The sequence below is a fragment of the Lipotes vexillifer genome, unplaced genomic scaffold (assembly GCF_000442215.2).
Source record: "Lipotes vexillifer unplaced genomic scaffold, Lipotes_vexillifer_v1.1 scaffold330, whole genome shotgun sequence".
Lineage (NCBI taxonomy): Eukaryota > Metazoa > Chordata > Mammalia > Artiodactyla > Lipotidae > Lipotes > Lipotes vexillifer.
In genome coordinates, this window is record NW_006775627.1 from 587,131 (window position 1) to 613,917 (window position 26,787).

Consider the following 26,787-nt stretch of genomic DNA (forward strand, 5'->3'; position numbering starts at 1 on the left):
TTCTAGTCTTAAATTTTTGTTCATAATTGGATTATTTCAGTATGGAGGAAATAGTCTTAAATTCTGAATTAGCTTCCTCTGATTGAAGCTGGAATCCTTAGAAAAATAATAACGTTTTCAAAATGATGAATATTTCCTTTTCCTACTTGATGACCAATTTCACTTTAGTGACTTGAGTATCTGAGGATGGCAGGGTGATCTTCTTCAAACAACGCAGTACACATGCACGGTACTCCCAGCATAGATAAAGGGTCTAATGATGGAAATGTCACTGGGGAAAATGCTTCTCAGGATGAAATTGCCCACCATCACTGATATTGGGGATGTGCATTTTATTGCCGGAGTGGATTGTAATATGCAAATATTAATCAGGCTAGTGACTCCCCTAAGTTTAAACTCAAGTACAATACTTAATATGTCCTTTGTATGTATATCCCAAGTCTCTGGTTTCTTTCTTAAAAATATATAGAATAAACAAAGCAAGCCTATTACAAAAAATGGTTGCAGAATCTATGTTAAGTTTTAGGTTAAAGTGCAGTGGTGTGTATATATAAGGAATCTACATGTAAGGAATAGAAAGGGCACAGACCCCAGTGAAGCTCTCTGTGATCTTCTGCAGTGTCAGTGAGCTTATGAAAATGTCACTGCTGGTGGTGTATTTTCGGATGGCACATGCCCACATATTTCTATCTTCTTTGCCCTATAGCTTAAAATGTACAAATTATATAATGTTCAAATTTTCTGTTGAAATTGTTAAAATAATTTAATCCATGGTCAGTGATATTGTGGTAGTAACTCGAGAAATAGTAGCAACTGTCTCATGAGCACTCATGGTACATGGAAGCACTTCCAGACCCTCAGATGTTTTAAGCCTTCAGAAGTCCGAGGTAAGAACTAAGAATAAGATAACAGTGCTATCAGAGGAGAGTCACAGAATTTTCCATACCATGTTAGCTCTGGTCCCGTGGTCTTCAGAACATGATTCCAGGTTGGGTTCCTTTTGTTTGTTTCTTTACTTTAGCAGTGTGACAAGGCACATTTTAGCTTTTGAACACACCTTTATTTCCTCATGGGATTTTTTTTTTTTCACAGTTTCCTTTCATAGCTTCGGCTGATTTTGCACCATTTGGCCATACATTCAAATTCTTCACCCACACTCTTTATTACAGAAAACTTCTTCCTTCTCATGTTCTCTTAAAATTACAGATGACTCATTAGTACCATGGAAGAAAATATCCTTTTGACAGTGTGACAGGGTACTGGAAATAGAATGAGGTATGTTAGATCTGTAGTGAAAATGCATGTTTGTTAATTCTGGAATGTAGAAATGTATCCATTTAAAAATGTGCTCTTTCCTTGATTGTCTCTTCGATGTTTAAAGACAATTTATTCTCCCTTTTTATCAGCTCTTCTAAAGAGATGCATGCTCCCTCTTTACTGGGGCTGCACGAAGAATCATACAGGAACTTGTGATTTTAAATTCATGCCTGGTTTGTCATTCCACAGTTTTTAATTGTTACATGGGGTAGGGAGAGTTGTTTGTTTTGTTTTTAATTGGGATTAGGCAGTTTTTCTTGAAAAAGGAGTTTAGGGCTTCCCTGGTGGCGCAGTGGTTGAGAGTCCGCCTGCCGATGCAGGGGACATGGGTTCGTGTCCCGGTCCGGGAGGATCCCACATGCCACGGAGCGGCTGGGCCCGTGAGCCATGGCCACTGAGCCTGTGCGTCTGGAGCCTGTGCTCCGCAACGGGAGAGGCCACAACAGTGAGAGGTCCGCGTACCGCAAAAAAAAAAAAAAAAAAAAAAAATCGGAGTTTAAAAGAAAATCAGAAAAGTAGATGGTAAAAGCTCAGGATTCCATGTATTGTCATATTTATGATTTTTCTTTGTATAGTATTAGCTCTTCTAGAATTACCAGTCACCCAGGCTCTCCCTTACTTGCAAGGCACTACAGTTCACTTCCAAATCTTTCTCTTACCCATTCATTATTTCTTCCTTATGTCCCTTTCTTCTTTGTCACCTCCCTGTCTCTGCCTCAGAAACAATCCCAAAATGATGAGGATGGTAGTAAAATAATGATTGCATTTATTAAGTACCTGTCATATTAATAAGTTTCCCTTCCAGTGAAAGTGACCAAAAACCAACAGAAAGTAGTTTTTTGAAAACTAAGCAACAAACAAGTAAATGTATGTGTTGGGTAAATCTGGTCTTAGTATCAAAGGATTCAGTAACTAAAACAGCATCATCAGGACACAGTCCTTTTCCATTTTTGGTTCCACTTTCACCTATGCTGGCTGCATTCACAGGCTGGATCTTCCGACAAGATGATAGAAATAGCCACCAGTAGCATGAAACTAACATCCTACAGCCTAGTAACCCCAAGAAAAAGAGCTCTCTTTTTCTTCAAAATTTCTTGCACAAGTCCTGAAATTCAGTCTAATTAGGTCACATGGCCTCTTCTGAGCCAATCACTGTAACCAAGGGTTTGTGATGCTCTCATTGGCCAGATCAGCATCACATGTTGACCAGTGTTGCCAAGGGGTGGGTCAGCTCCATCCAAGCCACATGGCCAGACAATGAGGCAGAGGTTTTCTCTAAAAGGAAGAGATGGAGACTTTGAGGAAGGTCAGCTAGGCAAGCAGAAACAGTAGCTCTGCCCTATGCACTGTGCATTAGGAAATTTACAGTTCTTATTTAACCGATATGTCCTTTCAAGATAATTCTTATCTTTGTTTTAAAATGATGAAAGAAGATGTGGTACATATATACAATGGAATATTACTCAGCCATAAAAAGAAACGAAATTGGGTCATTTGTAGAGATGTAGATGCATCTAGAGACTGTCATACAGAGTGAAGTAAGTCAGAAAGAGAAAAACAAATATTATATATTAATGCCTATATGTGGAACCTAGAAAAATGGTACAGATGAACTGGTTTGCAGGGCAGAAATTGAGACACAGATATAGAGAACAAACGTATGGACGCCAAGTGGGGAAAGCCGCAGGGGGGGTGGGGATGGTGGTGCGATGAATTGGGCGATTGGGATTGACATGTATACACTGATGTGTATAAAATTGATGACTAAAAAAATAAAATAAAATAATGAAACTGAGATAAAGTTAATTTTCCTAAGATCATAAAGCTACTAAGTAACAGAGACTAGATTTAAAACCAGATCCGTCAGCTTGCATGGCTCATCACCATGCTACTCTGGGTTTGCAGTTGTCACACTAATGATACCAGTGGAGAAGAGAAGTCAGTGATAGACTCTAAATAAGCCTGTCACTGCCTTTCCTGCCCCTCCACTCATGCCACTTTGCCATCTGTACTCCTCATCTCTTAGGCTGGCAGTATTTCCCAAACCTGACTTGTTGCTTTACTACTTCTGCTCAATCAGGGGCATCCCCTGCCTTTACAAAAACTAAAATCTTTGAGACTCAGGGGATCTGGATCAGCTTCTAAAATAATTAGAGAAGTACATTTCCCACCAGATTCTAATAGGGTGATAAGCACCTTTTTTTCAAAGAGGACAGATTCAGGAAACTTAAATTGTATGCCTCTGTAAAGAAATGGCATTTATATTGGGATCTCAAGGGTAGAAAGAAGGGAGAGAAACCTTCCAGGGAAAGGGAATAACCCATAAGAAGACATGTAATATAGCAGGACTGTAGTAAGTAAAAGGCCAGTAAGATGTGATTGGGGAGGTGGGCCTGGGGCTAGATCAAGGCTCCTTTTAGGACATCTTAAGGAGTTCGAAATCTAAGGGCAAAATGAATTCTCTGAAGACTTTGGGTAGAGAAGTGACAATTTCCATTTCACTTTTTTTTTTTTAAATCTATTTATTTATTTATTTATTTTTGGCTGTGTTGGGTCTTCGTTGCTGCGCCCGCGCTTTCTCTAGTTGCAGCGAGCGGGGGCTACTCTTCATTGAGGTGCATGGACTTCTCATTGCAGTGGCTTCTCTTGTTGCGGAGCACGGGCTCTAGGTGCACGGGCTTCAGTAGTTGTGGCACATGGGCTCAGTAGTTGCGGCACGCGGGCTCAGTAGTTGTGGCACACGGGCTTAGTTGCTCCGCAGCATGTGGGATCTTCCCGAGCCAGGGCTCGAAGCCGTGTCCCCTGTGTTGGCAGGCAGATTCTTAACCACTGCACCACCAGGGAAGTCCCCACTTCACATTTTTAAAAATCAAATTGGGAGTCTTTATGGAGGCTTGGTCTAGATTTTTGACAATGAAGACAGTAATGGATGGGATCGGAATCTATTTTGGAGGTGTAATGCTTATCAGATGGGAACAAATGGATGGCATTGTTTTCTGAATATGAAATTTGGGAGGAAGGAAACTGAATGGCAAAGTTCCAGTGTGAGAATTGGAGTTGCTTTCAAGTACACAAGTGTTTGTATGTGTATATATTTGAGAACCAGAGAGACACACATTTTTAATCCTTTAATCCTTGAGTGTATATGGCACTTTGAATTCATTAAGGGGATTCTCATGTTTTATTTCATTTTGTTTCATTTCATTCTTTAAACAACCCTGAGGTTAGTATTGTTATAATCTTCATTCAGATGTAGAAATTGACATGGAAGAGTTTGCCCAAAGTTCTCACACAGAAAAGTCTGCAATAAAACTGGGCCAATTAGTCCTTTTCTGTCAATGAAAAATTTGCTGAGCATATAATAGTGTACCACACCCATGCTATGGGCTGAAGATAACAGGGATGAGAAATATTTGACCCCCAGATTTTATCATTTCACCCTCTGGCTATAATTTTTTCTCTCTGTCTGGGATGGAGGCAGGAGCATCTGTATCCCTGGCTGATAGGAGCCCAGCTGGGGAACTCTCCAGCACTGGCCCCACGGCATCTGTTCTACCCAGCTAAAGCCTAGGGACCAGCAATTTTACAGACTCTTTTCTGGGTACAACTTTTTCTCTTTTGCATGAACTTAAAGCAAAGATAAAAAAAAACTCTAAGGCCTTGAGCCCCCAGACACATTTTTGTTTGCCTCATGCAATATTGTTTACAATTTTGAATTAGTGTCTGAGATTTATAAATCAGAAGATTGCACACACACCTGTATAATCGTGCATATTTAGGATTTCTCATACTATATCAGATCTGGCATCACTGATTTGCATGCCCAAAATTGGCAGGTCTCTCACACTGCCTAGCTTCTGTGGGGTGTTTTGGTTTGTGATCCCTGGCTACAAGACCCCTGTGCAATTAGATGAGGGATGGATATTAACGCTTGGTGGGCCACGGGAGGCACAAGTCCACAAGTTGTTCTTTAGGCTTATTATCCCGCATCTGAGGGGTAAGACAGAATGAGATTGGGAGAGAAAACATTTTTTAAAATATTGCACACTAACTTCAGAGTCAGGTAGAGAACCTGTGAGAAAGCTTTCCATCTCTCAGTGAGCCAGAAAAGGAGGAAAATCTTGGCCTGAATCCACAGGTTATTAAAAAAAATATAGACAAGGAAGTAGGTGAGACCATTTAGAGAGCTCACAGGAAAAAAAAAAAAAAGAATTAGATGCCTTGGAATTGGCCCAGAGCAAGAGATGTCCCCAGAGATGTGTACTAATCGGAATCTCTTGTCTATGCAATTCTTTACACCCAAAGCTCTGCAGCATCCCTCCTCCTGCCATGTGGTCTCATTCTGCCTTTTCCCGATGGAACCTCTTCTCAAGCCAGCAGCTTAGAGCTAGAAAAAGTTGACCCCACTTCTGGCAGAAGATAGAGCCAGGGAATTTCCCTAGTTCAAATGCCAAGGCGACATCAAGGGGAGAGAGGTATACCTTGCAACCCAGTTTAGAAGTCTGTTACCATTTTCAGAGTCACACTTGCTTATACACAGGGATAAAGTTTCACATTGTCATTATACAGAATTGTATTTAATTAGGAATTACATAGGTTTTTGAATCTATGTGTAAAATATATATATATATATATATATATATATATATATATATATATATATATATATATATATATCTCTTCCCCCTAAAACCAGTCTCTCCTACGCTTTATTTCTTATATATATATATATATATATATATATATATGTATGTATCTCCTTTCTTTGGGAAAATATGTTCGAAGTTCCAAACAATTGACCTCCAAACACATTTTTGGATCACAGTGTAAGTACAAGTTGAAAATTGCCTCTTTAAATTTTGAGGCTAAGACATAAGTGGAATCAACCAATAGTATATTCTGCATTTTTCTATTGTTCATGATCATTGCTCACCTTCCTCTGTTATTTCTTGCTTTTGCCAGTACATTTACTTTTAGAGCAGTGAAATTGCAGTAAATTTGGAGTCAATCCTCTGATTTGGCAATGTTTCAATAATGTTTAGATAAACACAAAGCTGAGCATTAGGTTTAAACTATTTAAGGAACAAGACCCCTAGAGTGAAAGAAAAGTTAAGATAATGGACATATTTTTAAAAGGGGACTGGAAAACTATGGCTTGTTAAATTCAGTGTCCATCCTGAATAAAAAAATAAGCAAACACTTTCTAAAAACCCAGAGACAAAAAAAGACTACTAAATAGTAATGGGTACAGATTCATAAATAGCAATCCTACCAAACTATTATAACCTAAGTGTTTCCTTATTGACTATGCAGTTAGATAAAGGGGACGAATTTTACTCCAGGTACACAACATGAGAACTGTTAATAAAAACAGATTCACGGCTCTCCTATTGCAGACTCACCTGAGTTATTTATTAAAAGTACAGAATACTAGGCATCAGAATCTGACCTACTGAATTGGAATCACAGCACCTCTGTGAACTTAGTGTACTTATTCCCATTTTTCAAAAGAGGCAAATAAGTCACAGAAAAGTTAGTAACTTGTCCAGGATCTCAGTGCTGGAAGGCAGCACAGCCAGATTTTGAGCCAGGCATCCAACTCCAGAGTCTGCACTCAGTAAATATGTAAGTTAAAACAAATCCTACTTATGTTTTTCTAATTTGCTTTCCAGACTGTTAAGCTTTGATTATCAGGGGTGTTTACCTGTTTGGGTTTTCGTTGTTGTTGTTTTCTTTAAAGCTAGAATTGACTTTTACCTGGCAAGGCTTGCTGAAGAGAGTATGAACTGGCAGTACAATGAATGGTTTACACCTAGGTCTGCGCTGCCCAATTCAGTGGACATTAGTCATGTATGGCTATTGTACTTGAAATGTACTTGAAATGTGGCGAGTTCAGTCTCTGAAGACGTACAGTTGGTATGACAAGAGGATGTAAACTATCTCAATAATTTTTAATACTGACTTCATCCCCAAATGATAATTTATTGGATATATTGGGTTAAAGGAAACATTATTCAAATTAATTTCATCTGCTTCTTTTTCTTTTTCTAACCATGGCTACTAGAATATTTAAAATCACATATGTGGCTTAGATTTGTAGTTCATGTAATATTTCTATTGGGCAGCTCCAGTCTAAGTAAACCTTCACTTACCCTTCTAGATTTTCTTCTGTTAGTATAGATAGTTGAACATTTACTAGTTTTCAAGCTTCTTGGGGTCATAACTTACTATTTACCCCAAACTACTTGGGGGTCTTTGTTTTCCCTATAAACTTTATTTTAGCACAGAGCTTTGCAAATATTGTGCTAAACAATTAACACAAATCTTCTGCATTGAAGTCAATTGAATTAACGATTGAGCTGAGAATTAGATCCAGGCTGCTTTCCAGGTGTCCACCACGCTCATACATATTAACAGCTTATCATATAGGGACTTTATAAATGCTACTTGAGTTTGGTAGCTATACATGAAGAGATAAGTGACAAGCCTGATCAATATCTAGTATGTGAAGAGAGTTACATTCCTACAAATGTGTCTTTAAAGTGATATTTTTATATATAGACTCTCATCTCTAATTCAGTCACAATGCTGTTTTGAAATTGGTTCTGAGGCACAGTGTTATTCTCAGGTTAAAATGATTTCATGAGTTTCCTACAGCCTTGGGCTGTAAAAAAAATAAAAAGCCTGTTTCAAGCTGGATACTACTATACCAGCCGTTTCTCCTCCGCCATCAATTTTGAAGTTTTTCTTTTCTACTGAAGTGACTTAATGCAATAAAAATTGTCCTGAGTAGTTATGTTAATGAAATTTGTATTAAACTAATTAGATTTAAAGGATGCTAAAATACTTTCCTCTAATAAGCTATTCAGTACATTCTTTGAAAAAGTCAACACTGAACTTGTACACTTGGAATGGGCAAGATGGTAAATTTTATGTTATGTGTATTCTACCACAATAAAAAAAAAATGGGGTGGGGGTAATAGTAACATCTTGGCTAGTCTTTTAATTCTTTCCTTTTTGATCCCTTTCTTATCTGTGAAATGAGGAAGGCAAATATCTGTATGTTTGAAAATTCTAGAGTTACTTGACCACTTATAAGTAAACAGTGTTCCCTTCTGACTCTCTTCTCTCTCCAATACTATCAATACCATTATTTGGGGAAACATGTATTTGAGAGTCTTTAGGGGCAAGTATCCTTTCATTAATCCTCAACACTTAGAAACTAAATGTTTGGCTTCTTCTCTGTGCAAGTAAATATAAGGAGGATGGATACAGGTAGAGGAGGAAATAGATACAAGATCAGTTACAGATAGCAAATTTGATGTTCTAAATGGAACTTATTGACATAAAAATGGTAACAGAGTCAAGATTCTAATATTGGACTGCTCTATAATTCAGCTGTTTAAAATGAATCCATAAACACTTTAAAGCAACATTTGTGTAGTTTGTATATAAATATATGTTTCAACCTGGGAACAGCAAAGTCCTCACAGAAGAAACCCTCTGAAATAGTCCCTTAGTGCCGGTGTTATCATCAGCTTCCCAGGAGCTCTATCAAGGATGTCTTATCTATCTATACGGCTTGTGAAAAATTAAAGGAGAACAAATATCACTGTACAGGAAAATCTCATTAATTCCATTATACACTCTAATTGTAAAGCACTTGCACACTGTACACATACTTCTTATAAATATGAAGTTAAAATACATTCTTGGAATTTTTTAAATAAATAAAGAGAATATACCCTAAAATGAGTAAAAGTTTCCACCTAAGCCTCGAACAATTGGGAATTTTGTCCTTTTGCCTTTCACTTTTGTGTCAAAATATTAATTCAATTATGTGAAAGGACTTTTAGATGGAGAATTATTTATCGCATCAGGGTGCCGTGGCTTTCGTTAGCTTTACCCGGCTGAGTTCTGGCCCTTTGCCCTCCCTTTCTGGGTTCCTCTTGGTTCAGCTTCTCAGTCTTGCTTCTTTTTCTTCTTGGTCCTTAGGGCAGAATTTCTTTCTCTCTCCAACCCTTTCTTTTGGCCTCTGCAGCTTTGCCTTTGGTTTCATCACCCTCTTCCCCCATCGCTTCTACTTCTTTTTTTGTTAGGTCTCCTCATGGTTTGGGCTGGAGGGTGGCCACAGAGCCAAAGACACAGGTGATCTCTTCTGCACGTGGTCTCCTCTCCTCGGGATGAGCTGGATTGTTATTCTTATTCACTGAGCAACAATCAGTACCATCTTCATCCCCCTCATCCTCTAGCCCATGATTTAGGCCCTGTATGGACTGTAAATTCTTTTCCAAAATTAGGCTTGTAATATTATTTGAAATGAGGGAATTCTTATTTTAAAAAGATATATTCTACGATATGTTTTTACTGGCTCTCCCACTCCCAGATCACAATATTTCCATCAGATTTACTCAGCATAATTTTGGGGAAAGGAAGCATAGGCAGTTGGTTTGCAAGGTGGACCATATTCGGTCCTGATTTAGCTCACTCAGAGCCTTTCTGTGTCCTTGCATGTGTGTACTCCCTAGGGCAAAGGCATTTGCACTGCAGAAGTCTGTGCACATTTTATGATGATCTCACAATGCCATTTAGGGACAGAGGCACTGAATGAATCAGAGAAAAAGAGCACTAAGTAGACACGGGTGATTGCTCCTCCAATAAGCACAGGTGAAACTCTCCCCTCCTATAAATGGACGTTGTGACACAGTTTTCTTTGTACTCTGGACCCACAGTCCATCAAAGATGAAAGTGGAAATATAGAGTCAAAGTTAGACGTAGAGCAATGCGTCTCAAACTCTCTGTTGTGAAGGTGTGGTTGCTATTCTATAAAATAGAATAAAATTAATTTCCAGAAAGTTGAAATGAAAAACAGACCTGCAAAATACACCCTGTCTTTTTATTATTACATTCAACAGATGTAAAATTAGTCTGTCAAATTGTCTTACAAGTTTCTAAATACTTACTCTCAAATTTTGTCACAGATCAGGAACAACTTGGAGACCAGCACTGGTTGGGGGACCATTTTCACAGCCCTGATTTAGGGCACTCTTACATATACCAACGAGGAAGTGCTATTTTCAAACAGCAACTCAGTAAATGTTTTGGAGTAATTACTCTATTTCAATTTAGAAAACCCTGAAGGTAGAGGAGAAAAGAAATGAGAAATCTATAAATGACCTGAAGACTAAATGTAGAGAATAAGCCCTTGTCAAAGATTTTTAGTAGAAAGTAAACCTAAGGTTAATGCTTGCTATGTCATAATGTGATCTACACAGATGTGTCCTCAGTCAGAAAAACAGTATTTTTGAAGAATGGGGTTTAAATTTAAAAGATTTAGAGTTCCCTTCTCAAGATATGTTCTTCATAGAGAAATAGGTTCCACTCCCCCCAATCTGAATGTACATAAAGGTCTTAGGAAACACTGAGTCAGAATCCTTGACACACGATTGTATGTTGCTGCTTTGTTTTTTGTTGTTGTTTGTTTGTTTGTTTTTGTCTACACACTGCTAATTCTGCTCAAATATGTCTAATTTTTAGAATGCCAGTTCCATTCACATCCATGGATCCTAGATTCTGCAGGGGCTTTGAGCTTTTCCTCTAAGAAAGCACTACATGAAACAGGCAGCTAGTTGGGACTAGAATTCAGTGTGTCAACTAACTCAGAAATCCCAATACAAAGTTTAGCACTCCTGGTCAACAGATACTCTCCAGGGAGCTTGGCCTCCAGAAATCAATTATTGGATTACATCCATCTAACCCAAGACTGGGTTTGATGGTGGCTGTTTTTATTTCCTATTATAAGTAGAGTAATAATGTTTACTTTATAAGCAGAAATGGTAAAAGAATATTTATTTCAAAAATATTATTTGTTTTACTGAATGATTTTGCATTCCAGAGCATTAATTTTCAAGATATTTGAAATGGAAAAGCTGAAATCGCTGTAAAAGGAATGTAGTGTCCTAAGATCTGTAGAATGAAATGATACGTACACCCATTTGAGACTTTTTCCTTTAACTCAGATATTTAAAATATTAAGAAAATAAATAAATTATCTTGGCTAACTGTCTTATATACGATAAAATTGCAGGTAAGTATCAAGTCAAAGGTGAGTTATACCACTGGATGTTGTCTCTAGTTAAGAAGAGATCCAGTAACAGTTTGTCTTCATGGTGCACATCGAAAGTTGCAACACTGGAATAATTCATTTTGACAAATGATAGAAGGTGGGTAATAGAGTTTAAATGGTTTATACTTTTATACTTCTATGTGTTCCTATCTTACAGACTTTTATAGTATTGAATAAAGGGAAGGCCATCTTCCGGTTCAGTGCCACCTCTGCCCTGTACATTTTAACTCCCTTCAATCCTCTTAGGAAAATAGCTATTAAGATTTTGGTACATTCATATCCTTTTCATGCGATCAATATTAGCTATTAGTACATAATCTATAAATGCTTTGTAGCTAAATATAAAATTAACTTGGGAAATGTCCATATTCTGTGGTTTTATCACTCTCATTTTGTATTTTCTTTGGTCATATAAGCCTTATTCTTAAAATTTATTACATAGATGTCACTGAAACTTACATAGTCTTTAATGTTATATATGTACTATATATATATATCTTTCAAATATATATTATACATCAAAGTCTTTAACATTATATATATCTTTCTAAAAACACTTATATGTATCAAGTCCTACAAATCTAGTGTAAAATAGCCATATTTGTTTTTAAGATATGGTACAAAGTTTCTGATTTTCTAGAATTTGCAGTGAATAATGATATAATAGCAAAAAATTTACATCCAGAGCCAATATAGAGCTATCTATAATACAAAGCATTTTAGTGTGCCTTAGAATTAACCTTTAAGCATATTTTCCATGGGAGAAGATCAGGGGGCTTTGACCAATATTTAGCTAGTTTTTGAACTTTCCTATTGAAATCTGTGAGGAAGTACTGGAATATTGGCTTAATTTCAAATTTAAGTCATTGAATTATGACTCTGCCGTGCAAAACTGATTGCTTAGTAAAGGCTTTGGAAGTCAATGAAAGACGCCAAGATTGTATTTCCAAGTGGTCTTTAGGGATTTGGCTTTGAGATTCTCATTGGTGTTAAAAAAGGATTCTGCAGCTAAATTCATCTGTTCATATTCATTGGCAAAAATCTCATCAAATGAGATTATGTCTCATTTGATGGCTTTGGCAATAATAAATATAGAAATACTATTATAATTATCATAAACTTACACTACCTGATTTTTTGAAAAAAGACTTCAAAACCTAAAAGTCTGTTCTATTTCTAAACTGATAGCAAGAGATTCCTTATGGTATAAATACGGTATTATTAAAAATCAAAGATTTGAAACAAAATTTATATGTTCGGGGTTTTTACATTTATGGAGGTTTCCTCATCCTAGTTCGTGTTCCTAGTGCCATCATGTGGTCATTGATGAAAACTTTCTTTTTCACATACGGAAAATTTTTGCTTTGGCAGTAAACTGTAGTGGAAAGAATATTGGATGTGAAAGTAAGAAACCTGTGTTTTAGTCTGTGGCCAAGTTATCTAATTTCTTTAGAGCTTACGCATTATTTCTCTGATTTCTAAAATATAGGGATTAAACAGTAGTTTTTTAAGGTCCCTTTCAGCTCCATAATTCTGTTATGTCATAGTTAGTCATTGGTTTTAGCTGACACTTAGATCATGTCTACTAATATACAGACCTGTTCCAAGTACTTCACACATATTAACCCATTTAATCTGTACCTCAAACTGTGAGTTCCATACCTGGTTAGCTCCACTGCATAAAATTCAGTAGAGATACAAGAAGCTTCCGTGGCAAAGAGAGGCTGAGTGACTTGCCCACGTCACTTTTATGTTGCTAAGATCACCTTTATGTTGAATTTTAATTACATTCACATCGTGTTAAGTCATGGCCTTGAAGAATATTCACTTTCAATCTTATCCAGTGCTGCTACACGTTTACAAACTCAGCTGAAATAGAGCAACCCGACCCTTAACACCATGCTTTACTTTAACTACATAAATTTTAATGTATTCAACTATATTGTATCACATGTATTTAAGAAATTACAATTCTGCAAGGATGTGCCTTCCTCAACAATTTACTATTTTAATCAACTAAATTAGTTCAAGTCAGTGCTCTCTGCTCAAAAACTGTACCACTCCAAAGTGCCCACAGTTTTCCCCCTAAAGTCTTCTGGGAGGTAAATAAATTGATTTAATAATAGTAGCAAAAGCTGCACTTTATACTTTTATAAAGCTTTTTCATACATTATCTCACTTAATCTATACAACTACTCTGTGAGGGTGATATTATTATCCAGATTCTACGGATGACAAAAATGAAATTTAAAGAGATTAGATGACTTGCCCATAGGGTATTTGTCCCTGAGTCCTGGCCAAACTGCAGGTTGAGCTTTTCAATGTTAGTTTTATGTAATATGATACATGGATTTGGGTTTTCTTTTGTGTGTTCCTTAACAATGACCTACATTATTCAGCATGCTGATTATGTGCACTATTTTGACGAACTGTGTGTTTATGACAATGAGTAACCCTCCTGACTGGACAAAGAATGTAGAGTAAGTTCACCTTACGTTTTAAGCAACCTACGTGAGTATGTATATGTGTGTGTGTATAGATGAATAGACAGACAGACATATAGACATATATCTATATCTATATATATGTATTTAGTATTTAATCTCTCTCCTTCACGTGTACTTGGTGGTTACCAGAAGCCCATCATTCTTGGAACTCGCCACTTTTCCTGTAGGATCTACAGTGACCAAAGCAAATGTTATGAAAGTACTCACAGAAAGGAGCCAATATGGTAGACCTTGGTTCCAGTTCATTTCCAGATGAATTCAGTGAGTCTTACACTTGCCCTAAAAGGATAATATAGAACCTCACAAAGTTTTCACTTCCATCAGACACATCCACTCCATGCCAGGCCTATATCGGTTTCAAATGTGGTCACCAAAAAATTTGCTGAAAAAAACAAGCCCACAAAATTTGGGATTTTCAAACTTGAAAATTTAATTGACTGAGGGCTAAGCTAACCAAAGTGAAAGTAAGGGTAGGATTTTCAGAAACCAGATGCATTACTAACTGTACTGATGGGCTCTGTTCTGGGATAGTTTTGAGGACAGAGAGGCCAGATGTGTGATAAGTGCTGCTGAGGCTGCTCGCGTGGCCGACGTGGTAGCCAGTATTGCTCTGTGCCTGCTGACCCTTAAAACAACCACCACGGGGGTGTTTCCAAGGGCTTTTTCCCTTCCTGGAAACTTCCAGGTTGGACCCAATCAAAAAAGGGATAAAAATTCTGAAGAAAATAAAAAATTTATAAACAAAGGATTTCTAAAGTATTAAAGCTACCACGTGAGGCCTACAGGTCTCAAGTTGCCCTAGTTGCCATGATTTCATTCTCCAACTTCTGAGTCGAAGATTAAAACTTTGGCAACATCTAAGTTTCTACTCGGAAATATCTAAATTTCTGCTCATTTAAACTGAGTAGAAGATTTAAATTTTGGAAACATCTAAGTTTCCAGTCTAAGACTCAGTATTTTATTCTAAACTAAATTTTCACCTCTTATGACCTTAATTAAACTTACCCACTTTTGATGTTAACAAAATTCTTTTTTCCAAGTAAGTTAACCTAGCTTATCTTAAAGAAAGAGAAAAACTTGAAACTAATTTGTCAATGTTCCCTCATTCATAAAACCTGGCTGAAATTGAGTTTTTTTACTTTCTAAAGGAAAATCATTTTATGCTTCTGCAATATTGTTGATCAGCTACTCCATCATGTGAATGTACTGGGTAATTCTCAGAGGCTCTCTTCATGTATGTCAATACTAAGACATTTCAGATACACTTTATGCAGTGTGTGGTTCTCACCCTACTCTTAGGACAATTTAAAGCCAACTCTTCATGTGTTAGGGAGTTGAATTTAAATTTACGGCTATGTTTTATTTCCCTGAAAATAATATTAACTTGCTTGGATTCGTTTTATAATATTCATCTATTCTCCTAATGGAGTGACAAGTAATTGAAATTGCTGTGAAAGATAATGATTAGTTTATCCGTTCTTTTTGGATACTTGTCTCCAGGTACACTTTCACAGGAATATATACTTTTGAATCACTTATAAAAATTATTGCAAGGGGCTTCTGTTTAGAAGATTTTACCTTCCTTCGGGACCCATGGAACTGGCTCGACTTCACTGTCATTACATTTGCGTAAGTGCCTTTCTTGGAAGCTTCAAAAGAGACTATATTTTGGCTTCTATAAGTGCTCATGCTTTTAAAGAATAAGCTTGCTTTAACTGTAGAATATTTCAGTGTGATTTACATATTTAAGCTCTGGATTTTAATTTAGCGCAACAGAGGTCAAAGTGGCATTACACTTTGGCATAAAGGCTTTGCAGTAATGGAAATTACAATTTTCACATGTAACAAACATGTCAGCAAATTTCATACATGCTGCTTTTTCAACAGGTGCGCGCACACACACACACACACACACACACACACACACCCTAATATGAAAGCATAAATGTATTCATAATACATCTGTGAAAATGGCTTTTTAAAATTACAACCAAAAACAGTTCTGCTGACCCTACAGATTTCTGTTGACCTTACCCACATCACACACTCTCCCCAGCTTCTTTGGTAGAATAATAGAAAATAAACATCAAAACATTCTGACAAATCAAACTAATAGAAAAAATAAGGTAGTTAATATATTATGTATTTAATACTAAATTGTTATTTCATCAGTCAATTGATAATTAAGACATATAAACAAACACGCTCTCTCTGCCTCTTCCTATATCTTACCTGATCCCTTTCCTTTCTTCCTCTCTTCTTTCCCTTTATAATTTTCTTCATCTTTTTCTTTATATTAACCTTCTTATCCTTATTTCCCATCCAGATACACTCAGTATTATGCACAATTTCTGCAGTCCTGCTTATTTTTTTTCTTTGTCTAGTAATATACTTCCCCGAGGAAGAAGACACTCAGAAAAGTAACAGAAAGCCACTCAGCAGTAGGTAAAATTAGAGTGTGGAGGAAGATGGACCAATACAAGTTCACTCTCATCCTTCAGGAGCTGACATTCTTGGCCCCTTACAGGTGTAAGGAGATGGATGGATGGGCAGAGGAGAAATGGTGCTGATATTCTCAGGGCTACGGATGCTGCCTATCTCATCTTAATTCCATATCTAGTCAGGATGATTCTTCACCATTCCCTCTGGCCACAGCTCAGAAGAAGGCATATTGGGGCTACTGTTTCTTGAGAATAAAATAGCAGTAATGACAGGAGTAACCATTGGGCCTCCATTAAATATTGTTCTTAATTTGCCTAGCTTTCACTTAAGAGTTACACTAGGAAATCCTGATCACATACAGATAGGCAATAAGTCAATCTGTCTAAATTTCTCTTGGATGATTTCATGATTTTCATGTATTTTTTTTAAAACTAATACAATGAAACTATAGCCAAGAATTATTTTCTTTTTACTTAATTCTCCTAAATTATACATGATATCGATTGTATTGCTTTTTGAAATGGCAACAGGATTGTGTACGTTATGAAGTTTACATCTAGTTAACAGCCTTAAATTATCTGAGTAAAGAAAACTGTAGTGATAGACCCTAATTTCTAAATTGTTACTTACAATATTATCATTCAAAATCACCAAGAAGGTCTTTATAAAAGACCCAAGCAAATAATATAAATCCTGCTTAAATCTTGAATAACTCTGATTTAATTCTACAGGTATGTAACAGAATTTGTAAACCTAGGCAATTTTTCAGCTCTTTGGACTTTCAGAGTCTTGAGAGCTTTGAAAACTATTTCTGTAATTCCAGGTAAGAAGTGATCAGTGTAAAGCATAAGGATCCTTGCACCTACAGCTCTTTCTTTGTATTCTGTTATTGTGTTTGTGTGTGAACTCCCTATTACAGATATGTGACAGAGTTTGTGGACCTGGGCAATGTCTCCGCATTGAGAACATTCAGAGTTCTCCGAGCACTGAAAACAATTTCAGTCATTCCAGGTGAGGGTTAAACACTGAGGCTCACCCGTCATGTTTTTTTCAGCAACCATCTCTTTTCTTGACATTTAGCATTACAGAAAATCAGGGGTCATAATCATTAAAATCCTCAAAATCATAATTATAAAAACTGGGTGAAATAACTCATTATTTGAACATAAAATTTTATGTTTTCACATTTTTCATCAGCCTTGGAGCTTAACAATTTCTTGCATGAGACACTGTAATATACAGTCTGTGTGATTTGCACTTAGAGATGTCCTGGGTTTTTTTCTCCACATCAGTCATAACAAGGATTTGTTCCATATCAAATGTACCAATCTGTAATTTCTTGTTCATTTTAGGCATTGATGACAATGTATATACAATGTAAATCTTAATATTGCTTAAAAAGAGAAGGGAATAAGATAATAAAGAGTAACATGGGTCTACATGGAGGATTATTATTATTATTATCATTTTTGTTTTGGCCATGCCATGCAGCTTGCGGGATCTTTGTTCTCCAACCAAGGACTGAACTCGGGCCACAGCAGTGAAAGCGCCAAGTCCTAACCACTGGACAGCCAGGGAACTCCCCAAGAAGTTATTATCCTAAAGTGCAATTATACTCCTAAACCGCTTCCAGTTTTATAGCAAAACCTTTCCTACTTATGAATAGGAATTTTAAAATATTTCTATTCATGTAATTTGTTATAGAACTGACAACTGGCCCCAATGAAAGAAAGTATGGGGCAAGTTTCATCAGCAAAATGGAGAAATACAAGACCTTAATATAGGCTTTGTGAAGACCATGAACTTGCAGCTATTTTCTCCCAACCTAATGGGATATGGATCTTCATTTCATGGTTTAGATTTTTTTACATTTCCAGAGTTTATTTCCATAAGCACTTCAGCCTTTCATGAAGTGTTGCTCTCCCACTAGCACTGCAATCATTTTCACACTTATTCATGGAGTGTATGTTTTCAAGAAAATTGTGTGAAGCTTTTGGTATTTCAGACATTCTAAGTCTTCATAGTAATAACCTTCTTTCTTTCAGGCCTGAAGACCATCGTGGGTGCCCTGATCCAGTCTGTGAAGAAGCTTTCTGACGTCATGATCCTGACTGTGTTCTGTCTGAGCGTGTTTGCACTGATTGGGCTGCAGCTCTTTATGGGCAACCTGCGGAATAAATGTGTACAATGGCCTCCCACCAATGCTTCCCTGGAGGAACATAGTGTAGAGAAGAATATAACTGTGAATTACAATGGCACACTTGTAAACGAAACTCTCATTGAGTTTGACTGGAAATCATATATTCAAGATTCAAGTAAGAATTACTGTTATGTAGGTTTATTTTTTCATTGTTGATCATCTTTCCATCTAGGCATGGAAAATTTTTTAAATGATTGCATAACAGGTTGTGATCTCTTAATCACCTTCTAATGGTTTGCACATACATTTAATTATTTTATTGATAACTATGATAACTATTTTATTGATAACCCTATGGGAGGCTGAAAAATTCATCTTGAAAGAAATTTTCTTAGGATATTGGGTTGCTGTACATTCTTCTCATCACAGTGTACAATGCTGTATATTGTCTCATTTGAGACAATCAAATGACATAAAGTATTTGAAAACTCTTTGTAAACTCCAAAGTATTATGTAAATGTAACCCATTAAACACTAATTGCAGAATGTGTTTTATGTACCAGAAAGTGCACAGGATGCTGGAAAAATAATGGTGATGGCACATGATTCCAGGGTGCTTATAGTTTACCAGGTTATTTTTATTGTTGTGTTATGGAAAGCAAGTGAGACCTAAAGGTTAACATTATTCTTACATTTGTAGAATAAGAATTAAAAGTAGTATTACATCAAAGAGAAGGAAATGAGAATCAATGTTTAGGAGAGAGAAATTAACAATGTCATAAAACTGTGAAGTTATGAGAATCAGTTTATCTTTATTTCAAGAGTTTAGACAAAATAGTCAAACGTTTAAATAGTCTACTCTAGAAGGATGAAAAAATAATTGGCCTGATATCCTCTTTTTAAAGTGACAATAAAATTAACAAATTTTTTTCTATCATATAATTTTAGTATCTGCCAGTAGCAATATTTCAAAAGCAGAGAGAAAGAACCTGACTCATGAAAGGGAATGTCCTTTTAAAGGAAAATATGAAATATATAAGACTTAGACTCTAGATGTGCTTAAATATAGCTGTATCTATTATTTTAAGGTGATGAGTGATTCTTAGGAAAAAAATCAAAGAAGAAAGAAAGTCTTAGTGACTGGTTATGTGGAAGAAGTAGGATTAGTCATAAAGTTTACTTACCGGTGGTTTGATAATTCTTAAAGTAATGATAGCATAATAAAAAAAAACTAATGTGTCTTTTTATAGTTATAGATCTGGAAAATACCTTGGTTGATACAGATGAACACTTCCATGATGTTAGTGACAGGCCAACAAATAATTTGCAAATAATTGTAAATCGCTGGATTAAGAAAAATGCCTTAAGAAAAATACATGTCAGAGGAATACATGAAATGTCCCTTATTTACTTCACATGATCCTTATAAGCCCACTGCTGTCACCAACTCCCTGAAATCTGTTTTTTTTGTTGTTGTTGTTTTAATCTAAGATCAAGGAACTGATTATGAGGATGTCACTTAGGATTTATTCACTCTAGGGAAAATTTATTGGACTCCATCTTTGTTACATTCAAAATGAAAGAAGTCAAGAATATCTGAGGCTATTTTCAGCCCTAAAAATCTGTTTCTTATCATTTTCTCTAATAATATTCCATGTGTTGAACAAAGATTATTTTAAACTAAATGCAAATATAAATAAAATGGTTTATTTTTGAAAGTAATAGAAAATTAAATTTATTAAAATTAAAGATAAACATTATGACTGAAAGTTATATTTTCTTCAGATTAAACTTCTAGATCAGTGAGTTTAATGGACAAACTTCACTTATAAATATCTGGTATCAAAACTTTGTCCAAGGCTTCCCTGGTGGCTCAGTGGTTAAGAATCCGCCTGCCAATGCAGGGGGCACGGGTTCAAGCCCTGGTCCGGGAAGATGCCACATGCCACGGAGCAACTAAGCCCGTGTGCCACAACTACTGAGCCTGCGCTCTAGAGCCCCCGTGGATAACTGCTGAAGCCAGCAAGCCACAACTACTGAAGCCCACACACCTAGAGCCCGTGCTCCGCAACAAGAGAAGCCACCGCAATGAGAAGCCTGTGCACCTCAACAAAGTGTAGCCCCTGCTAGCCGCAACTAGAGAAAGCCTGTGCGCAGCAACGAAGACCCAACACAGCCAAAAATAAATTAATTAAATAAATTTTAAAAATTTATCCAGAAACTGTCATATTCCTTTCACATTGTTTAATTTCATTTAAAAGTTAAGAAATTGTATCTTAATTTTCTTATGTTCAGAGAAGTAAAGACATTGAAAATTAAAATAGTTCCATTATGTATTTTTGTATCTCTTACAGAACTATACATAGAGTAAATTTCTCAGAAAATTTAGCATCTAGAAACTATTTTTCCTACAAAATCCAAAATTGTCCTTTTTACAAAATGACTCTTTAATTCCATGTGTTTCTCTTTTTGTCATCCCTTTACTTATTAATTCAATAAACTTTATTGAAAGGCTACTGGTCCCAAACACTAGTAATATGGAAATAATTAATGATTAGACTTTTTTTTCAAGGAGGAACAGTATTCGTAAGCAAATAATCACAATATAAGACAGTGAATGTATAATAATGGCTATACATGTTACTGGTAGCACAGTGAGAGGATTTCTTAATTTTGCCAGTCTTTAAGTGGGAAGAAAGTAGACGCTATCAAGGAATAATTCACAGAGGAAGTGACACTTCAACAGGACGTTGAAAGAATCTAACGAATTTGCCAGAGACAGAAAACTTTGAGATAATGAAATATTCACCTATAATAATTATTTTAGCTTTAGTACAATATTTAAAATTATTTTTTATTTCACTTGTTTTAGCAGTTGACATGATTTATGCATCTTTCACTAAGCTGCCTGTGATATATTCTATAAGTTGGTAGAATGTAAATTATAATTAATTATTAGTCATTTATAAAGTGTTAAAAAATACAGAAGACAGTTCAGAAAAGTTAAAATCCCTTTATTTTGAAATATGTAGCTGTTTTGAGAAAGCAAAGAAATCCCTGTCATTCTTATCTACTTTTACAGAATGAAGTTTGTTTTTGTTTTTGTTTTGCGGTACGCGGGCCTCTCACTGTTTTGGCCTCTCCCGTTGCGGAGCACAGGCTCCGGACACGCAGGCTCAGCGGCCATGGCTCACAGGCCTAGGCCCTCCGCGGCATGTGGGATCTTCCCGGACCAGGGAACGAACTTGTGTCCCCTGCATCGGCAGACGGACTCTCAACCACTGCGCCACCAGGGAAGCTCCCAGGATGAAGTTTTATTTTTCATGAGGAGGGTAAAAAAACACTGATACCTTTTAAAATACTATGTTAGTACCTGTGATTATCACTAATTTTACATTCATAAAGAACAAATGCTTTGTACTATTAACTAAGTATCCAATCTCCTTAATATAATATCTAATATTTAGAGGGAATAATACTTGTGCCTTTGAATAAATTATATAATGTATTTAAAACTATAATAATGTATTTAAAGTTATAATAATGTACTTAAAATTTTGAACTTTAAAAGAGCGGTCTGACCTTATTCTCATTTTGCAATGTCACGCAAATATTCATCATGTGACTTTTTTTCCTAAACAGGATATCATTATTTTCTGGAGGGTTTTTCAGATGCACTACTGTGTGGAAATAGCTCAGATGCTGGGTAAGACAATCATTTGTGTGTGTGTGTACATATATTTTCTCTTTTTTTATACAAACTGACAGATAACAGCCAAGTAACTTTATTCATACTAATTTGCTATAATTAAGCTTATTTATAAGGTGAGGGATTATTTAAATATTAGACAAGCTTTCATATTTCATAAAACAAGAAGTTATACTTTAGCTTTAATGCTGTTTCCCTTAGATGAGTATATGTGAGCTATGAGATGACTCTGGATTATCCATGGTAGGAAAATGAACTAGACATATGTTAACACACTAATTACCAACAGAAAATAGTTTTGTAAAATATAACTAGAAATGCTATGCAATATTTTAATGATGACGTCAAGTGGATAGTAAAATTATGTTAAGTCAAAAGTTGGGAAATGTATTAATTGCTTATTTATCATACTTTTATCCCTTGAAATAGCAAATCTTCCTGGCTAGACAATATCATAAGTATAGCACGCTACCGGAATAAAAAGAAAGCAGAATTTCTTATAATACTTTCTTTTGCCACATTTACAGCCAATGTCCAGAAGGATACATGTGTGTGAAAGCTGGTAGAAATCCCAATTATGGCTACACAAGCTTCGACACCTTCAGTTGGGCTTTTTTGTCCCTGTTTCGACTGATGACTCAGGACTTCTGGGAAAATCTTTACCAACTGGTGAGAACCTGAAGAGACACATATTGTGCTTAATTGGAAGTATATAAGAAAACCAGCTTAGTTATGAAATCCAAACCACACCCTAAGATAATGGAAAGAGCAGAGCTTAAAATCAGATTTGACTTTCTTTACCCTATTGATTATAACACATATTAAGCATAGCAATGCCAGGAGCAGCAATTCTCTCTCATTTCCCCTTGGCTCAAAACCTATTTCCCACCCTTCCCAGACACAGATCCTCCTAAACAGAAGGCATATGTTCCCCTCAACTCTGTTTACCCGCTCAAGTATCGTCCTTCAGGTGGCAGGTGATGAAAATGAATAAGCAGATGTAGAAGGATAACTTTGGTCTCTTCCTTAACTTTATTCAAAGCCTCAGCTCTTTGATGGAGATCTCCATGGTACTTTATTTGACTCTGCTTTATTCCTGATAAATCCAAGAATTCCCTCCTACACATCAGAATGTTGAATGCATGAGTTAGGGGAGAAGGAAGAGGATGATGTTAAAGAAACAGACAGTCGACGAGGTAGGAGGGGCTGTGAACGTCATAATTATTATTTATATCAGAGTCCTATAAGACACACAGTAAGTTGGAGACAGGTAAAGCCACCCGTTAGTGAAATAATATTGAAAAAAAAAATTCTGGTGTTCTTATTTTCAGACATTACGTGCTGCTGGAAAAACATACATGATATTTTTTGTGCTGGTCATTTTCTTGGGCTCATTCTATCTAATAAATTTGATCCTGGCTGTGGTAGCCATGGCTTATGAGGAACAGAATCAGGCCACCTTAGAAGAGGCAGAACAGAAAGAGGCTGAATTTCAGCAGATGCTTGAACAGCTTAAAAAGCAACAGGAAGCAGCTCAGGTAAATTCACCAAATCAACTCAGGTAAATTCACCAAATCAAATATGTCCTGTCTCATGGTACAAACCTTCTTTATTGTTTTGGTTGTTACAAAAATACTGGAGAGAAAGTGAGAGACAGATAAATGTTTGTACTTTAGAGAAGCTGGTAGTATAGGGGATTAGTAAGGATCTCTACGTTGTTTTGATCATCTATAAGTCATTTAGTTTAATTATTCTAAGATGTTTACGATATGGACCACAATAGAACTCTCTCATGCTATTTTAATCATCTTAAAATTTTTAGAATACAAGGGAAAATGTGATTTTGGGGTCTTCTCAGGTGAGAAACTTACTGAATGAGTATACTGGCCTTAGAAGAAAATCCTAAGAAATCACCTTTTCTTAGAAAAAAGTTTATTGGTTATTATATAAAAAGATGTTCATGTGGTTCTTAGAAGATTGTCTATTGCTTTCTTTAACCAAAACTATGTTGTCTTTTAATGTGGTTGCTTAGTTGCCTTTCTTACATAAATAAGAAAGTGATCGAATAATGTAATGTTCTCTGATACAGCAGTATCCAATAAGCATATGAAAGTCACCAATTTTTATGGAGATCAGGGAACCTAAGAATTACTTGTTCTTGTAGTGAGGTGTCAGTACTCACAGTACAATGAAATGCCCTTCTTATCACTTCCATCTTTCCTTACTCTTTCCGTTCAGCATCGAAACTCACTGTCTTTACTAAAGAAGAAAGTTGTTTGGGGAGTATTAATTTATTTACAAGAGTCCTTGTATTGAGAGTACTCTTGGAACAATGATAATAATCAAAAAATGCCAACCTAGGGCTAGTACAAGTTGTGATCAAAAAGCATTGTTTTCATCCCATGACCATGTGGCCAGCAAGAACCAGTGCCGAATTAAAGAAGCTGGGGATGGTCTTTGGAGAACTGAAAATCTTGTCTTGCTTAGCCGAAACTTCTGACCCTCCCTTCTCCAGTCTTCTGAATAGAGTATTGTGGAAGGGTAAGGAAGGGATTTTATCACCTTCCATAAATTTTATTGATAATATTGTGAGAGTATTGGACAACCCTGTTTCAATAACTGGAAAGAGGATCTCAGCTCTTTATCTCATTCCTCCTATCTTTGGATTAGACCCCAAGTTACTGATCAGCTTTTCTTCCATGCTCCAGTTTTTTTTCAGTGGGGAAAAAAAAAAAAAAAAGACACTGCTAATTAGGTACCAATTTTTAGAGTAAATCAAATCCCAAAAGTAATATGAATTTATGTTCTTGTTATTGTCTGATTGATCCTTTTGAATATGCAGTCTGTAAAACATCATACAAATGTAATCAATGTTAGCACAGAGAAAACCAAATTAACTCTAAAAGCCTTTATTAGATGGAAAGAAAAAATTTTTTCTTTTATACTTGCAGAGTTTCTTCGATGTAAGATTAGCTGGAGTCAGCTAAATTATTTTTAAAATGCTTTGCAAATACTTTAGCTATTTTTTTAAAGGTAAAGTCTTCTCTAGTTCCATGCTAAGACCATTTCTCCTCAATGTAGCAGGCAGCGGCTGTAACTGCCTCAGTGCATTCCAGAGAACCTAGTGCAGCAGGCGGGCTCTCAGACAGCTCATCTGAAGCCTCCAAGTTGAGTTCCAAGAGTGCAAAGGAAAGAAGAAATCGGAGAAAGAAAAGAAAACAGAAAGAGCAGTCTGGTGGAGAAGAGAAAGATGACGATGAATTCCATAAATCTGAATCTGAAGACAGCATCAGGAGGAAAGGGTTTCGCTTCTCCATAGAAGGGAATCGGTTGACATATGAAAAGAGGTACTCCTCCCCACACCAGGTATGGCACTGCTGAGTTAAATGATGCATGGATGGAAATTAGAATACTGAAGAGAGGGGTAGGAATTAAATACAACATACGCATTTTTTAAAATCTTTATTGGAGTATAATTGCTTTACAATGGTGTGTTAGTTTCTGCTGTATAACAAAGTGAATCAGTTATACATATACATATGTTCCCATATCTCTTCCCTCTTGCGTCTCCCTCCCTCCCACCCTCCCTATCCCACCCCTCCAGGCGGTCACAAAGCACTGAGCTGATCTCCCTGTGCTATGCAGCTGCTTCCCACTAGCTATCTACCTTACATTTGGTAGTATATATATGTCCATACCTCTCTCTCGCTTTGTCACAGCTTACCTTTCCCGCTCCCCGTATCCTCAAGTCCATTCTCTAGTAGGTCTGTGTCTTTATTCTCGTCTTACCCCTAGGTTCTTCATGACCCTTTTTTTTTTTTTTCTTAGATTCCATATATATGTGTTAGCATACTGTATTTGTTTTTCTCTTTCTGACTTACTTCACTCTGTATGACAGACTCTAGGTCTATCCACCTCATTACAAATAGCTCAATTTCGTTTCTTTTTATGGCTGAGTAATATTCCATTGTATATATGTGCCACATCTTCTTTATCCATTCATCCGATGATGGACACTTAGGTTGTTTCCATCTCCGGGCTATTGTAAATAGAGCTGCAATGAACATTTTGGTACATGACTCTTTTTGAATTATGGTTATCTCAGGGTATATGCCCAGTACTGGGATTGCTCGGTCATATTACCATATTTGTAGTTTTTTAAGGAACATCCATACTGTTCTCCACAGTGGCTGTATCAATTTACATTCCCACCAACAGTGCAAGAGGGTTCCTTTTCTCCACACCCTCTCCAGCATTTATTGTTTCTAGATTTTTTGATGATGGCCATTCTGACTGGTGTGAGATGATATCTCATTGTAGTTTTGATTTGCATTTCTCTAATGATTAATAATGTTGAGCATTCTTTCATGTGTTTGTTGGCAGTCTATATATCTTCTTTGGAGAAATGTCTATTTAGGTCTTCTGCCCATTTTGAATTGGGTTGTTTGTTTTTTTGTTTTTTTGTTATTGAGCTGCATGAGCTGCTTATAAATTTTGGAGATTAATCCTTTGATTCATTTGCAAATATTTTCTCCCATTCTGAGGG

At 36.3% G+C, this 26,787-nt stretch overlaps 1 protein-coding gene across 5 annotated transcripts in view; it reads left to right on the forward strand.

The window, feature by feature from the left end:
- LOC103086512 (sodium channel protein type 1 subunit alpha) overlaps positions 1–26,787 on the forward strand; it is a 90,351-nt gene that overhangs the window by 2,735 nt on the left and 60,829 nt on the right. For 3 of the 5 annotated variants that reach the window (XM_007450050.1, XM_007450053.1, XM_007450051.1), the window contains exons 2-10: positions 11,601–11,719; positions 13,834–13,923; positions 15,451–15,579; positions 17,312–17,403; positions 18,438–18,707; positions 22,175–22,238; positions 22,769–22,910; positions 23,573–23,779; positions 25,323–25,607. In XM_007450050.1, the coding sequence (XP_007450112.1) occupies positions 11,601–11,719; positions 13,834–13,923; positions 15,451–15,579; positions 17,312–17,403; positions 18,438–18,707; positions 22,175–22,238; positions 22,769–22,910; positions 23,573–23,779; positions 25,323–25,607 (1,398 nt within the window). The remainder of the gene's footprint in view (positions 1–11,600; positions 11,720–13,833; positions 13,924–15,450; positions 15,580–17,311; positions 17,404–18,437; positions 18,708–22,174; positions 22,239–22,768; positions 22,911–23,572; positions 23,780–25,322; positions 25,608–26,787) is intronic. The other 2 variants (XM_007450052.1, XM_007450054.1) reach the window with 1 other exon arrangement.